At 51.7% G+C, this 14037-nt stretch overlaps 1 protein-coding gene and 1 long non-coding RNA gene across 3 annotated transcripts in view; one reads left to right on the top strand and one right to left on the bottom strand.

Annotated features, from left to right (window-relative positions):
- The window catches only part of Sord (sorbitol dehydrogenase), a 27172-nt gene extending 17252 nt beyond the window's left edge, over positions 1–9920 (bottom strand). For both annotated transcript variants that reach the window (XM_003471841.5, XM_023565922.2), the window contains exons 1-2: positions 9753–9920; positions 589–622 (exon numbers count right to left, since the gene is read on the bottom strand). In XM_003471841.5, coding sequence (XP_003471889.1) covers positions 589–622; positions 9753–9818 — 100 coding nt within the window. In that variant the 5' untranslated portion in view covers positions 9819–9920. The remainder of the gene's footprint in view (positions 1–588; positions 623–9752) is intronic.
- LOC134475927 (uncharacterized) lies at positions 9721–14037 on the top strand. The gene is made up of 2 exons (XR_010047245.1): positions 9721–9884; positions 13865–14037. It is a non-coding gene; the product is annotated as an uncharacterized LOC134475927 (long non-coding RNA).

Below are 14037 nucleotides of genomic sequence, written 5' to 3'. Positions count from 1 at the left end.
TTGCTCTGGGCTCCCTAGGCTGATTAAAAGATCAAGTTCTGTGGACTCACTGCTCTTCAGTGTTTGGGTTACGGTGAGGGCACAATTTGGCCACCCCAGGGTGGCACCCAGGGCACAAAAGGAATGGCTCTGCCTTTGGTCCCTGTACTTCCTACTGAGAACTCGGGAACAAGTCAGCAATCCTGGGGATTGATGCCACCAGCATGCCTGGAATCACAGCACCCAGGAGGCTGAGACAGGAGGATCACTGTGAGCTTGAGGCCAGCTTGGGCTGCACAGTGAAACAAAACACTGGGGAATGAATTGAGGGCCTTCACACAGAGCTACATCCTCAGCTGTTTTAAAGTATTCTGAGATAAATAAAAAAATAAAAAAAAAAAAAAAGTATTCTGAGATAGGATCTCACTAAATCACTAAATTTCCCAGCTTGGGCTTGAATTTGCCATCTTCCAGCCCCAGCGCCCTGGAGTGTGTTTGCTTTTTAATGGGAGCAACAGCAGAAACAGGAGGCCCAGAGGAGCAGAGGAGTACACACATCTCCAGACAAACAGGTAAGACATGCAGCCCAGTTCCCTCCCCAGGACCTACCGTTTGGGCCGGGTTCCGGGATGGGGTAGTTCTCCTAAAAGAGACAAACAGAAAAGGCCATCAAAGTGCATCATGGCTCAGCCTCCCCAGCATTTCCCATTTTAAAAAACTGAAGTGAGGTTTGTTTAAAAATTTCTTGCCAGGCATGGTAGCATATGCCTGGAACCCTGAGGCAGGAGGATCACCGTGAGTTTGAGACCAGTCCGGGCTACACAGTAAGCCAGAAACAGCCTAGACTAAAGAGTGAGACCCTGTCTCAAAAAACAAAAATGCTTCTCAGAACTCACACAGCTCAGCCCACACTGCTGTGGGTGTGGATGGAAGTGGCTCCGTGACCGACAGCTGGAAAAGCCTGTCCAGCCTCTGCCACCGGCCAAGGGAGCAACCAGTCCAGCCTTGGAGCCCACTGAGCTTGGCAGGTGCACAATGAACCACTCTCCTCGCCCCTAGTGCTGTTGCAAAGGGACAAAGTGCTGAAGCCGCCCTCCCTGGGACGACCACTGCCCAGGAGCCTAAAGTGCAATCTCGGAGAAGAGCTGTGGACAGCAATGGACGCTGCCCTCTGGTGCAGCCTGTCCAGGAACCAGGAGCGAGCCAGCCAGATGCACTAGGGTGGGAGGGACCTCGGGTTGCCTGCCATGCAAAGGCCCGGGTTTGCCTGGCGGGGTCTATGCCCCAGGAAAGGCCCCAGGGCTGCTTCCCGATAGACCACATGAGAGCTGCCTCTTGGCCACTCCTGTGGGCTCAGAAAGCATCTGGGGCCCTACTAGTACTCTGCTCAGCAGCAGCAGCAGTGGCAGAATTCACTCCTTCCCACGCCAAACAGACAGGTACGGTTCTGGCCACAAGGCAGTCCCCAGGCAGCCAAACTGCCGTGCTCCCTGTCACCCTGTGGGCAGGAAGGGGACAGCAGGAAGGGGCAGCAGCACACCTGCTGTGCCTGCACCGAGGCCCAGAGCAAGGGACCCCTCAGCTGGGCAGTCGGCGGCCTTGGGCACCATGGCAGCACCGACAGTGGACTCTTGGACCTCCAGTGGGAGCATCCCTGCTGCACCCCAGAGGCAGGGTACCTGTCCTCTGCTGACCTGCAGCGCCATCACTCTGGTGAGGAGGCACCGCCCACAGCTGCTGTGTCCACAGCCTCTCGTGTCTGCAGAGGCTGCTGGCTGCTGTCACGCTGTCTCGAGAACGAGGTAGGAAATAAAGTCCTGGGTGCCTCAGATCACGGCATTTGAGTTTTGCTTTTCATACCGGGGCTCAACCCCAGGGCTTCGTGTGTGCTTGGGAAGTGCTCTACCACTAAGCTACACTTTATCTTTGAGACAGGGTCTTATTAAGTTGTCCAGGCTGGCCTTGAACTCCCAATCCTGCCTCAGCCTCCTGATTAGCTGCAATTACAAGCATGCACCACATGCCCAGCCCAAAGACCAAGCCTGCCAGCTTCTCAGCACCACATACAGAGGCCGGTATCAGAGCCAGGTGGTGGTACCTGTTAAACAACTTTTTTGAGTCTTGAAGACTGGCCCTCTCCACAGAGGAAGCACAGGGCTACCTGAAGCTTTCAAATGAAAGAAAGCCCAAGCAACTATGATTGCTAAGGCTCGTGGGTTGGCACTGAGCAATGGAGCCCTGCTTTTAAGGTGCTGTGTGCTAACTACTTTACAGGCACCATTTCATCTAAACCGCCTTACGCCCCTAGGTTGGCACATCCTATGATCCCATTTGCCAGAGGCTAAGACTGAGGGACTGCAGGATTGAGCAAATTGTCTGCAGTACAGCTAAGGTAGTAAATGGTGAAGCTGTGCCCAAAACAGCCCACTTGGCTGCTGGGCCTGTTGGCATGTGCCTATGGTCCCAGCTGCTTGGGAGGCTGAAGCAGGAAGATTGCTTGAGCCTGAGATTCAAAGCCAGGCTGGTAACATAGTGAGAGCCCATCTCCAAACAAACAAATGAACAAAAGCAAAGCTGGCATCCCAGTGTACGGGGAGCGCACTCCAGACAGCTTTTTTTTTTTTAAATCTCAATAATTTAAAGGTGAGCAAAGAAGAACAGAACCCATCTAGAAACGGTCACCTTTAGCAGAACTGCCACCAACACCTAGCTCAAAGAAGTCGCCGGCCCCACATGTGACATTAGGCTGAATACAGTTATGCTACACTGGGTGAAGCCTGAAACCGCAAGTCTATGGAGACTGAAGCCAGGCCTGGGTCCCCACTCTCCGCCTGCTGTTGCTGGCATCCCAGCAACCTCTCCTCCCAGGCTCAGGGCAGCAGCCAGGACACCTCAGAAAGGCGTGGCACCCTGCCTGGCCAGACACGAGAGGGCGCTGTGCCAACAGCTCGCCTGGCTTTTCTTGGGCTCTCGGAAGTCACCTTCACCCCCACTCCTTGCAGCCGTTGAGCACCCCAACAGCTCAGGGCCCGCCCCTGCCTCCCCTTCCTGTGCACAGGACCATGCAGTCAGCCTGGGGGCGTGACACACGACCCTGATACAGCGGGGTTCCCACGTTGCTGGGTCCTCAAACGACCAGTGCACCCTTCCCAGGGTCCCTTGCTCTGGGCTGGCTACGGTCCTGTCTCCATGCTGCCTGTGTCAGGTTCCGGGGTGGTGCCCCGTCGTTCATCTCACCTGTCTGCTCCCGGGGTTTTGGAGCTGGCTGCGTGGCTCCGGGGCAAGGCATCCCCAGCAGGGCAAGGTGCTGAGTTCGAGTCCCAGCACCACACACCTGCCTCCTCAACTTTCCTGTTTCATTCCTACAACCACGCTCTTTGTTCCCAAAGGTTCTGTGGGCCCTGAACTATTCAAGTTCCCCAATGAGATCTCTCTCTGCCTGCGTGATGGTGAGAAAGGGGTGACAAGGTCCTGGGTGGTTTCCAGGGTCTGAGGTCAATGCTGCGGCCCTTTCCCTCGAGTCCCAAGGATCTGTCTGACCCCATGCACCCACCCACCTTTCGGCCCCTCCAGCCGCGGCACCCCACAGCCTCTTCCAGGAAGAGCCCCAGACTTTTCGCTTGCTAAATGCTCATCCCGGCTCCCACACAGACACTCTGGGGAGCTGCAGGGTGCATCTCCTATCTGCAGCCTCCTCTCTTTCAGCAGCACCCCAAGTCCTGGCCTTTGACACACCTGGCCTGAGGCACTACCCAGCCCCAGCCAAGGGGAACCCGATGAGGGCGCCCCCTGCAGGCGACCCTCAGAATTGCTGCTGATGCCCTTAGGCGCCTGGCTTGTGCTGCACGGGGTGGTCACATGACCATGGATCTTGATTTCTGCCTTCAAATCTCCAAAACAGTCAAAAAAACAAGGGCCCACCCCAAAGAAAACTGATTTGCTCGCGTTACAAAAGACATAAAATCAAAGTTCTGCTTCCATGATTACATCACCATGGGTGACCCAACACTGGGTGTCCTTGTCCTTCTGCAAATGGTCTTTTTGTCTTTCCTTTGAGGGGAAGCTGTTTTCCTGTAGTTTCCGTACTACCCTTAATATCTGACTAGTTTAAAAGGATGGGATTTGTAAGAAAGTGAAGCAGAATTTCAGATATGGCAGGAAGTGAAGCAAGGTTTCAGAAGTGTTTTCTGCTGTGCATTTGTTTTTTGAAACATGGTCTCAGTATGTAGTTTAGACTGGCCTGAATTCAGTATGGAGCCCAAGCTAGCCTCAAATTTGTGGGGATCCTCCTGCCTCTGCCTCCTGAGTGCTGGGATCACAACTGTCCACCACCATGTGGAGCTTCCCCAGTGTTTTTCGCTTGCTTCTGTAAATCGTGCAAAAAGGTTAAGGCAGGAGAGACAGACAGCCGCAGGACTGGGGAGACTGGGAAGGCAGCCGCTGCCCAGCCCCAGGTCCCGGCCAATGCCTCTGCTGCTTACTCCCCATGCCAGGCCCCTGTGATGCTGATGGAGCAGAAGACCCTCTGTCAGCTTCGCTTCCCCACATTCCCCCTGACCTTGAGTCTTTGAAGGGCATCTGGCAGGTGGGAAGAAAACTCAAAGGTTCCCAGTGACCATTCTCTCCCAGCAGGCTTTGTTCTGCCTCCTATCGGCACATGGGGTCAAAGCCAGGGCTTAGCCTGCTCCCAAAGCCCAGGCTGCTGATCCTCTGCCTGGGCTGGTTCCATGTAGCCTTTGTTCTGCTGATAACAATCTTCCTAAAATGCAAATCTGTTTACAGTCCCCAGTGGCCCTGGGAAATCCCATGTCCCTCCCAGAGCAGCCCCTCTGCATGTGGTCATCCTCCCTGGGACTTCAAGATCTCTATGAATGGGCATGGCGGTGCACACCTGTGATCCCAGCATTCAGGAAGCTAAGGCAGGAGGATCGATCAAGTTCAAGGACTGGGCTATATAGCAAGTTTAAGGTGAGCGTGAACTGAATAGTGAGATCCTGAGGCCCCTTACATCCTGTGGGAACTCAGGGTGACTAAGGTTTGGCCACGCTGGGCCTAAGGTGTCTGGGGACATCAAGACAATCTCCCATGGGCAGTCATATTCCTGGGAGTGACTCTATAGTGTCACTTGCTGCAAGGTCCCTTCCCTGTCAGAAAGACGGCTTCCTCTCCCTTGCAGGTCTTTGCCCACCTGGCATTACACCCTGGCAGCATAATTAAAGCATGATTTCATTCTCAGCAGCGTGCAGCATCCAAAAGCTCCCCCAACTCAGAATGTAAGAACACGACAACCTTACATCATGTATGAATGTTTCTTTACGCTGAGCAAATCGCTAAGCTGCTGAGTTCCAGTCTGCATTAAGGTAAAACTGTTCCCAGGGCTCTGTTCTGTGTAACTGAATATGTGTGTGGTTTTTAAACGTGTTAAGCCAAATATCACTTTGCAAAATCTGCACATTTTCCCTCATAAATAATGTCCTTAATCTAAATCTGGTTTGGGGAAAATTGCCAGCCTTAACAGCCATGCAAAAAGACTCCAAAACTAGATGCCAGTACTGTATATACGTGTACCTATTTCTCCTTCTTAACTTTCCTGTCATGCAGCTTTACTTTTCTTGCAGTACTTGAGGCCTTGCACACTCACAGAAAGTGTTTGACCACTGAGCTGCACCCCCATACCTTTTTTTTATTCTGAGACAGGAACTCACTAAGTTATAAAATTGCATGGTCTTACCTCAGACTCACAACTGCCCTGCCTCAGCCTAAGTAGCTAGAATTACAAACATGCACCACCACATTCGGCTTGCCGTGTAATTTTAAAAAGATTATGTTCCCTCACGCACACAATTCTAGTTTCTCCTCCAGGGCTACTTTTGCATAACATTAGAATCCTGGGCCAGGGATATAGCTTAGTAGCATAAGGTCCTAAGTTAGATTCAACAACAAAACAAAACAAATAAGTAAATAAATAAATAAAACCTTATTGGTGGTGTGTCCTGCTTCTGCAATTTTGAGATAAAAATGTTAGCTCGGTGGCCCTGGGCCTTTCAGGCCTTTCCCTGCAGCTTGGGAAAGGCAGGCAGAGATACAGTTTGCTGGACTTCATTTCTTATTTAGTACTTGACGTGGTTTAGCTGGTTTGGGTTTTGTTTCATTGCTGAAACACAGCTTACATCAAGGCAGGGAGGCTACAATTCCAGCACTCAGGAGCCTGAGGCAGGATGATTGCCATGAGTTCAAAACCAGCCTGGACCCCAAAGTGAGTTTAAAGTCAGCCTGAACTGCGAAAGCGAGACTGTGTCTCAAAAAAAGGAGAGAGAGAGAGAAAGGGCAGAATTCTTTGGGCTGTTTGCTACCACCGTTTTTTTCTGCAGGAACTGGCTGTGCTGCTTTCAGTGACTGCTGACTGCTAAGCTTCGCTGAAACTCCCTGGGGCCAAGCAGCCTGCATCACTGGCTTCCCAGGAATGCCTGAGGCTTACACCAGCAACTCCTCAGTGACCATCGTTCAATCCAATGCTGCAGAAGCGGCTGGCTCTGTCTGTGCAGGCAAACACAGACAGGGAAACGGTGTGATGCAGGCTGAGATGTAGCTCAGATTTGGAACACCTGCCTAGCAGGGCAGGGCCCTGGGCTTGATCCCCAGCACTGGAGAAAAGAAAACAAATAAAGAGTGGGGAGACAGAGAGGATGCCCAGGTGTGGGCCTCATACAATTCCTTTCTCTCCCTCTGAAATTCTAATAGCAGAGCACACAGGGCCAGAATAGGACATATCTAACAGGCTGTACTGCAGGAAGGGTGATCTTTTTAAAAAATATCACTGCAGTACTGCTGATTAACATCTAAACTTAACACTGGTACACATTTCCCCTTCCTTCTATAATTAAGCAACATCAACCCATCAGGTTTACTGATTGTTTTTTCTTTACTACCTGCTCTGTCTTAGAGCAAAGCACAGCACAAACCCCACCTCCCCTGCAGGGTGCTGGGGCCTGGACTGTGTTGTTTCAGGTCCAGAAGAGCTGGTTTTCAGGAAGCAGGGAGGCTGTGTGCAGCCCTGCACCCTTGCTGGTTGTGATGCAATGCACAAAAGTGGTTAGAACTGTTGCCAGGCAGGCGTTTATGACCTGAGCTATATCCTGGGTCTTTTCAATCCTTTTCAATCCAAAACCAAAAACAAAAACACATCTGTTGCCATGCCAACAAACACTGGCCATTGCCGATTGGAAATATAGTCAGCTCCCATCAGACAGCTCCAGAGGCACGTGCCTAGCACGAGTCTCCAGTGGAACCGCGGAGTCACAGGCCTGGCACTGTGATGACGATCTGAGAACTGTCCCTGCACCTGTGGCCTAAGGTCTGGCTCTTTACTGTTGCTCCTGCCAAGATGCTTCAGTGCTTGTGGACATGGTCGCTGTCTACTCTACAGCCCTGTCACACAATCCTCACCTCCCAATCCTCCCTCTAATAGTCACCCTGCACAAGACCAGTAGTTTGAAGCAGGAACTAATTTGCTGAGTTCCACACTTCACTTCACAGCCCCAAAGCTGAACTAAACCCTGCTGGGTCCCACTTGGCTTTGTCCCCGTGGTGGTGCCCGCTAGAAGGGGACCTCAGCAAGCCCATGGCACTGACTGACAGGCTCTAGGCTTCTCTTTGGTTACCTCTTCTCCTGGAAGTCTCCAACCTCCTCTGTCTAAAACAGGAGAGGGTGGTCCTTAGATCTTACATGTTTGGAGCTTTTTTTCTCTATATTTTGAAAGAAAATCACCAGTTCCTACACATTCCAGTGTCCCCAGGCCCATGCACCCAGAATCTACTCAGCACCCTAAGGCTCCATCCCCGGCTGTGGTGAGGTGACTACCACCTTCACAGAACAGCCTGAGTTTTGTTTTGTGTGGCCACTGCACCCGGTGTGAGCTGGAGGTGGGGGGGGGGGGTTGGGGCTGGGACTCCTGCTCTAGCGCCACGTAGCCTCCAGTGCACTTGCCTGGGTGCAGGCAAGATAGGAAGAAAAAAGGCAATACTCGAAGGGCCAGGGAACCCTTTCATCAGCAACCTGCACTGCTCTGTTTGGAAGAGCTCAATGTTAAGTCCTGTGGGCTCCTCGCAGAAGGGAAAACTTGCCAGTTCTCCCCCTTCCCTGAACATCTTCTGTTTCCCATCCAGCCTGGCCAAAGAGTCCACAGCTGCCACTACTGAGCTCATCTATTTGGCTCAGGAAATGTAAGGTTCACTTTTGTCTCCAGTTCCCTGAGCCCATCTGCCTTAAGGAAGAGGGTTAAGCTAAATGCAGTGGCACATACCTGTAATCCCAGCACTCAGGAGGCTGAGGCAGGAGGATCACCATGAGTTGAAGAACAACCTGAACTACACAGTGAGTTCAAGTCCAGTGGGTTTGAGGAGCTGAGCCACCCCACTAGGAAACCTTGCTGGAATGGTGGACCACACTTGAGGTCTGCAAGGGCCCAGGTCTGTGCTGGGTTGCATGTGGCCTGACACAGCACATGTCTCTGCTGGTGACCTTTATGCCCTTCTTGAGGCTGCCTCCATGGAAACATGGCCAGTGTCTTCCCTTGAGGGTGGACTATGAGTTTAAGAGAAGCCACAGTATGCCCTCCAGCTCATCTTTTCAGCTTCCATCAAAGCCATGGCAGGCTCTGATTATTTACTCCTGTCTCCCTGGGGAAGTATGTGAGCCTGCACTGCATCCAGCGCTGTGTCCTCCCCCTCTTTGGGCACAGGGCAGGTACAGCTGGTTCGGTAAATGTTTGCAAAACAAAGTGAGTTGGAACTCTCTGTAAGCTGCAGAAAGAGGTGGCCCTTTGCCTTCTGGGTGGACTCCTCCGGCATGTAAACAGTGTTACTTTCCTTTAGGACCTCAGGAAGAGTCCCCAGAGCCACTGGAAACAGTGCTAGTGTGTGTTTGTACTCTGGAGTCCCTGTCCTGGCTCTGTTAGGTAACTGAGCTTATCACGATGGGATGCTCTTTAATTAGGAAAGGCAGTTGGTGCCAGGCAACAGTTCTTGGTCTGGGCCCTCAAACTCACAGAAGGCCCACAAAGGAAACGAAGGCTGCTGTCAAACTCAGTCCGCTGCACTCTGTGACAGCCACAGATTCTCAGCCACTCGGGAACTGTTAAGCTGGATAACTGGAATCTCTTCTACAACTTAGATTCTGGAGCATGTTTGTGTTTTTTTTTGTTTTGTTTGACAACACGGGAGATGGCACCAGAGGCTCTCTACCACTGAACTACATCCCCAGGGTATCACTAATTGCTCAGGCTGGCCTCAACCTGTGACCCTTCTGCCTCCGCCTCCGGAGCAGCTGGTGCATGCTCCTGGGGGGTGGGGGGTACGCAGGCCCTTCAGGGATGGACTTTGTCGAAGGAACGCTGGCCTGAGCCCAGCGCTGACTCAGCAGCTCCCTGAACTTTGGCCTCTGTATTCAGGGGCACGAGCTGGGTCTCAGGCGGAAAGAGAGAAGCACGAATTCCTAAAGGTAACGCGAGAGAGTCCAAAGCACAATCTGGGGGAGGAACCTGATGTAGGGAGGACACTGGGCGCGGGGACCCTTGCGACCCTAACCATCAGGAGCCTCTGCCTGTCCGCCCAGGGCTGCAGAGGGAGGCTCTGATCCGCGGGCAACCCGGGCAACGGTCCCAGCGTGGCCACGTGCCAGACCCGAGGGGACCGAGCGGGACTGAGCCCTCCCGGCGGCGACACGGCGGACGCCGCCCCGCCCGCCGTCCCCGCGGGGCCCCCGTGTCCTTTACCAGGCGAATGTCCCCGGGGCCGTGCACCACCAGGGACAGGTTCTCGGCCTTGGCCGGCGCCGCCATGTCGCTTGAGCCGCGGTAGTGAAGGTTGGAGTCGGCGGGACGCACAGTGATTCTGGTCCCAGCTCGGTGAGTGGTGTAGTCAGGGGCTGGAGGCGGGGCCTGGCCTCGTGAGCGAGCGCGACCGGGGCGGGGCTTCCTCGGCGCTGACAGGGGGCGGGGCCCTGCGCGGTGCTTGTAGGCCTTAACGGCGGGATCTGGGCCTCGAGGGGGCGGGACCTACATGCTGGGCGGGGCCTCATTGGCATCGACGGCGGGATCTGGGCTCTCGAGGGGCGGGGTTACGTGTGGGGCGGGGCCACCTTGGCGTAAGGCGAGGTGTGAACCCGCGTGGGGGCAGGGTTTGAGCGGGGGCGGGGCTGTCTGGGCGGGGCGTCCGTTCGAGTCAGCCAGTGAGCCCCACGGTACCTGGGCTCGGGCTTTCTAATCCTCGTTGTGCGGGCTAAACTCCACCGAAAGCAGTCCGCGGAGGTCGCGGCCAGCAAGCCTGCGTTTAGATCTGGAACGGCGGGCTCGGGGAGTCGGCGGAGCTGTCGGGAATGCGTCTTCGGCCCAGCGCCGAGGTTGCGCGCAACAAGCCTGAATCTGAGGAGCACAAGCATGTCTCCTAGGTGGCTGCTGCTCCCGTGGGGCTCCTCCTCGCACCACCCCACCTCGGGTCCCCGAGTTTGCTCTTGAGGTCCCCGCAGCCGGGCCGAGGGCGCGTCCTTTTCGGAGCAGCCTCCGGATTGCGTTTCCTAGTGCCTCCACCATCCCGGCCCCCGCCCCGCCCCGTGCGTTTACCAGCCCCGGGACTTTTGATGCGCCCCTGTGCCAAGCGCTGCGGGGGACGCCCCTATCCCTGAGGCGTGGGGCCGGGCAAGGCCTGGTTTCTCAATCAGAGCCCCGGCACTATACTGCCCGGTGGAGACGGCGCGAGCGTGGAGCCCCAGTAGTGGCGGGCGGGATGCAGGGAAGAGAAGAAGGCCATGGGACGGACTGGGCAGGGGCACGCTTTCGGGACTTCATGCTCAGCCATTTTAAAATTTAGAGGTGTATTTAACCCACAAGCTAATACCGAAACCAGAATAGATAGCACTTTAAAGTCTGTACCCCTTTCAAGCCTTCCAAATACAAGAGCCTTGGGAATCCCATACACAGATTGGAAGAACAAAGTATAATGGAAGCATGAAATTTCATAAAATATGTTACAGAGCTGAAGGATCCTTCCAGGGACTAGTTAATCGCCTTTGCGAAACAAGCAATCATAGAAACAAAACAGAACCAAACTGTGTGAAAGAATAAAATTTAAGTGTTCCAAGTAAAATCGTTACACATCACCATAAACCCAGTGTCCAGGGAAACAACAGGCTGCATTACCTACCTCATTCTCAAGTCTGATCCTTGACACACCTGACAAGACTTACCAGGCAAGCATCCAGTTGTAGAATCTAGGGCTGGGGATTTAGCTCAGCCGCATAAAGCACCTGCCTTGCAAACAGGCAGTCGTGAGTTCAATCCCTGGTACCGATAAAAAGGAAAAAGACCAAAAAAAGGGGGGGGGGGGTACTAAGACACAAACAGGAAAATAAAGGAAAGAAGATCTCTGAAAACCACCAGCACATGTATTTATTTAATTATTTATGTAGTTTATTGAGACAGGGTCTTCACTGAGTAGCCCAGGCAAGTCTTGAATTCATGAAGATCTTCCTGCCTTAGCCTCCTGGGTGCTGAGATTACAGGTAGATGCCACCACACCTGGCTCCAGAGCATCTCAAGGAAACAGAAGAGTGTTAACAATTAAACTCTCTTTTATAAAAAAAAGAGAATTTGTTTTGATTTAAAGTATTTTACTTTAAGAAGTTAACGTTTTAAAAATAAAAATGTAGGGGGCTGGAAATTTAGCTCAGCAGCATAAGCGCCTACCTTGCAAGTGAGCAGTCATAAATTCAATTCCTGGTACCAAATAAATAAATAAATAAATAAAAATAAAAAGTAAACTATTATTATAGCATTTAAACAAGTTGAAACAATTACGCATAATTTCCTAACATCAGTATTAATAAAACAGGCATTTCCAGGCATTAACTGAACAAAATTTGAAAGCCTAGCTTTGAACAAGGTATATTGGAGAACACCTGTAACCTCAATACTTTGGGAGGCTGAAGCAGGAGGATCACAAATTCAAGTCTAGTCTGAATTCAGTAAGATGCTGTCTAAAAAAATTTTTAAATGGAATTTGGAACATAGGTCAGTGGTAGAGAGTGACTGCAGTTTTGAACCAAAAGACAAAACAACGAAACCAAACAACAAAACAGACTGGCTCTTCCTTTGTCAGTGACCTAACGGACAGAACTTCTCCCGGCCATTGTTTAATTTCATCAAATATCAAAACACCTGGAGACACTGCACTGAGTAGATTTTTTTGCTGTGAAAAATTTGGGGGGCTAGGGATTCAGCTCAGCAGCATAAGCGCCTGCCTTGTAAGCGTGTGGTCGTGAGTTCGATCCCCGGTACCGATAAACTTATTTGGAATTTAAAATTTAAGCCACAGTATTTGATCTTCTGAAGCCACATGTAGAAGAAAGGAGACAACTCATAATCCTAAAGCCTGAGTTGCTGCAAATTTGGATTGCATAACGAATTGTATTACAAAAGAAAAATCAGTGTGTGGTTGGCCTTTGGTGCTCCAAAGGTCAGAACAGTGGTATAATCTTGATCTCTGGCTCTCTCCATCTGGTTATGAACTGTTCAGAGACTCAGATCTACTTTTTTTTTTTTTTTTTTTAGATCTACTTATTTATAGCAACAAAGAGAAAAACAACCAAACGAAAGCCTTGTGAGGTCTCGGAAAACTGGGCACCAAGGTTACCAGGGGAAGCTGAATTAGTGAATTCCTGTGCCGTGTGTGATAGTGATAAGAGGCTGCCCTGCTGGGGAACCGTGCTTTCCATTAACAGCCTAAAGAAAGCCCTGGAAAGGCTTGGAAAAGCTTCAGAGAGCAGGAGTTCAGCAACTCCAGGGGAGACGGGCACTTGGGGTAGTGGGGACAGTACTGGTTGCAGGAAGTGGGCACAGGAAGAAGGGAAGCAAGGAGACCCTTAAAGGTCACTGCTGGATGCCAGGTGGGGAGACAGCATGAAATTGGGTAAATGGTGCAAGCAGAGGTGGAGGGAAATGGATGGCCTCAAGGTTTATTTTGAAGACAATTCCCATAGCAATTGAAACAGGATTAGATTGTGGATGGAGGAGAAGGTAGAGAAAAGGTTGGCTTCCGGATTTCTGGCTTGACTGAGGATGGACAGAGGTGCTATCATCTGATATAGGCACGGCCAGGAAAAGAGCAGTGGATTTGGGGGAAAGATTAGCCATGATTTCTAAATTGGCCAAGTTTAAACCCCTGTGAGGCATCTGAATGAAATGACAGGGCATATTTGATGTCCTTGAAAGGGCCAGGTTCAGCTTGGAAACCACTGGTGTATAACCACATTCAAACCAGTAAGAAGACAATCCAGGGAGAGAGTACAGTATAAAAAAAGACAGCTCAGGTCCAAGCACCAGAGTGTACTTGAGAGAGCAGAAAAAGGAAGAGGGGCCAGGAAAGAACCTGAGACTAAATGAAGCCGTCACAGGAAAAGGCAATGTTTTAAGAAGAAAATGGCCAAGGGCCGAATCCTGATAAGAAATCAATATGGAAACCGAAGTGTCCAGAGGACTTAGCAGCAGAGAGGGCTACAGTTCAGAAGTGGGTAGTGTCCCTCAAGGGTCCCGAGGTGGAGGCTTGGGCACAGGGTGGAGCCACAGGGAAGTGCTTTTATGGTCTTTTATGGGAAGGTCCGGGCAGGGAATCCTTAGGGGACTGGGTGTTTGCCCACACAGGGACGGTGGGGCCCCAGCCCCTTCTGTCTCTCTGCTTTCTGTCTCAGGAAATCTTGGACAGGCCGCCCTGGCCAGGGTCCTGAAGTAACAGGACTGCTGAATCCTGGATGGAAATCTCCAGAACCTCGTGCCAAAATAAATCTTTTCTCTTTGCAAGTTGTCTCAGTATTCCTTAGTTTTCTTTTTTCCAGATACTCCTCTATAATGACTGAACACTGACGATACAGAGAGGTGGCTGGTAACTGTGGAAAGGAGTTTTGTGAAAAAACGGGAGGAGAGGCCATCTTGGAATGAGACCTTTGTCCACTGACCCAGGAAATACAGAGCCCGCATAAATAAACCAGCAGTTAACTGTCGTCCACAA

This window comes from Cavia porcellus, unplaced genomic scaffold, assembly GCF_034190915.1.
Source record: "Cavia porcellus strain 051 isolate PalLab524CR breed Dunkin Hartley unplaced genomic scaffold, mCavPor4.1 scaffold_1, whole genome shotgun sequence".
NCBI classification, from domain to species: domain Eukaryota; kingdom Metazoa; phylum Chordata; class Mammalia; order Rodentia; family Caviidae; genus Cavia; species Cavia porcellus.
Note: the sequence above shows the minus strand (reverse complement) of the source record. Positions and strands in the feature narration are given on the sequence as shown.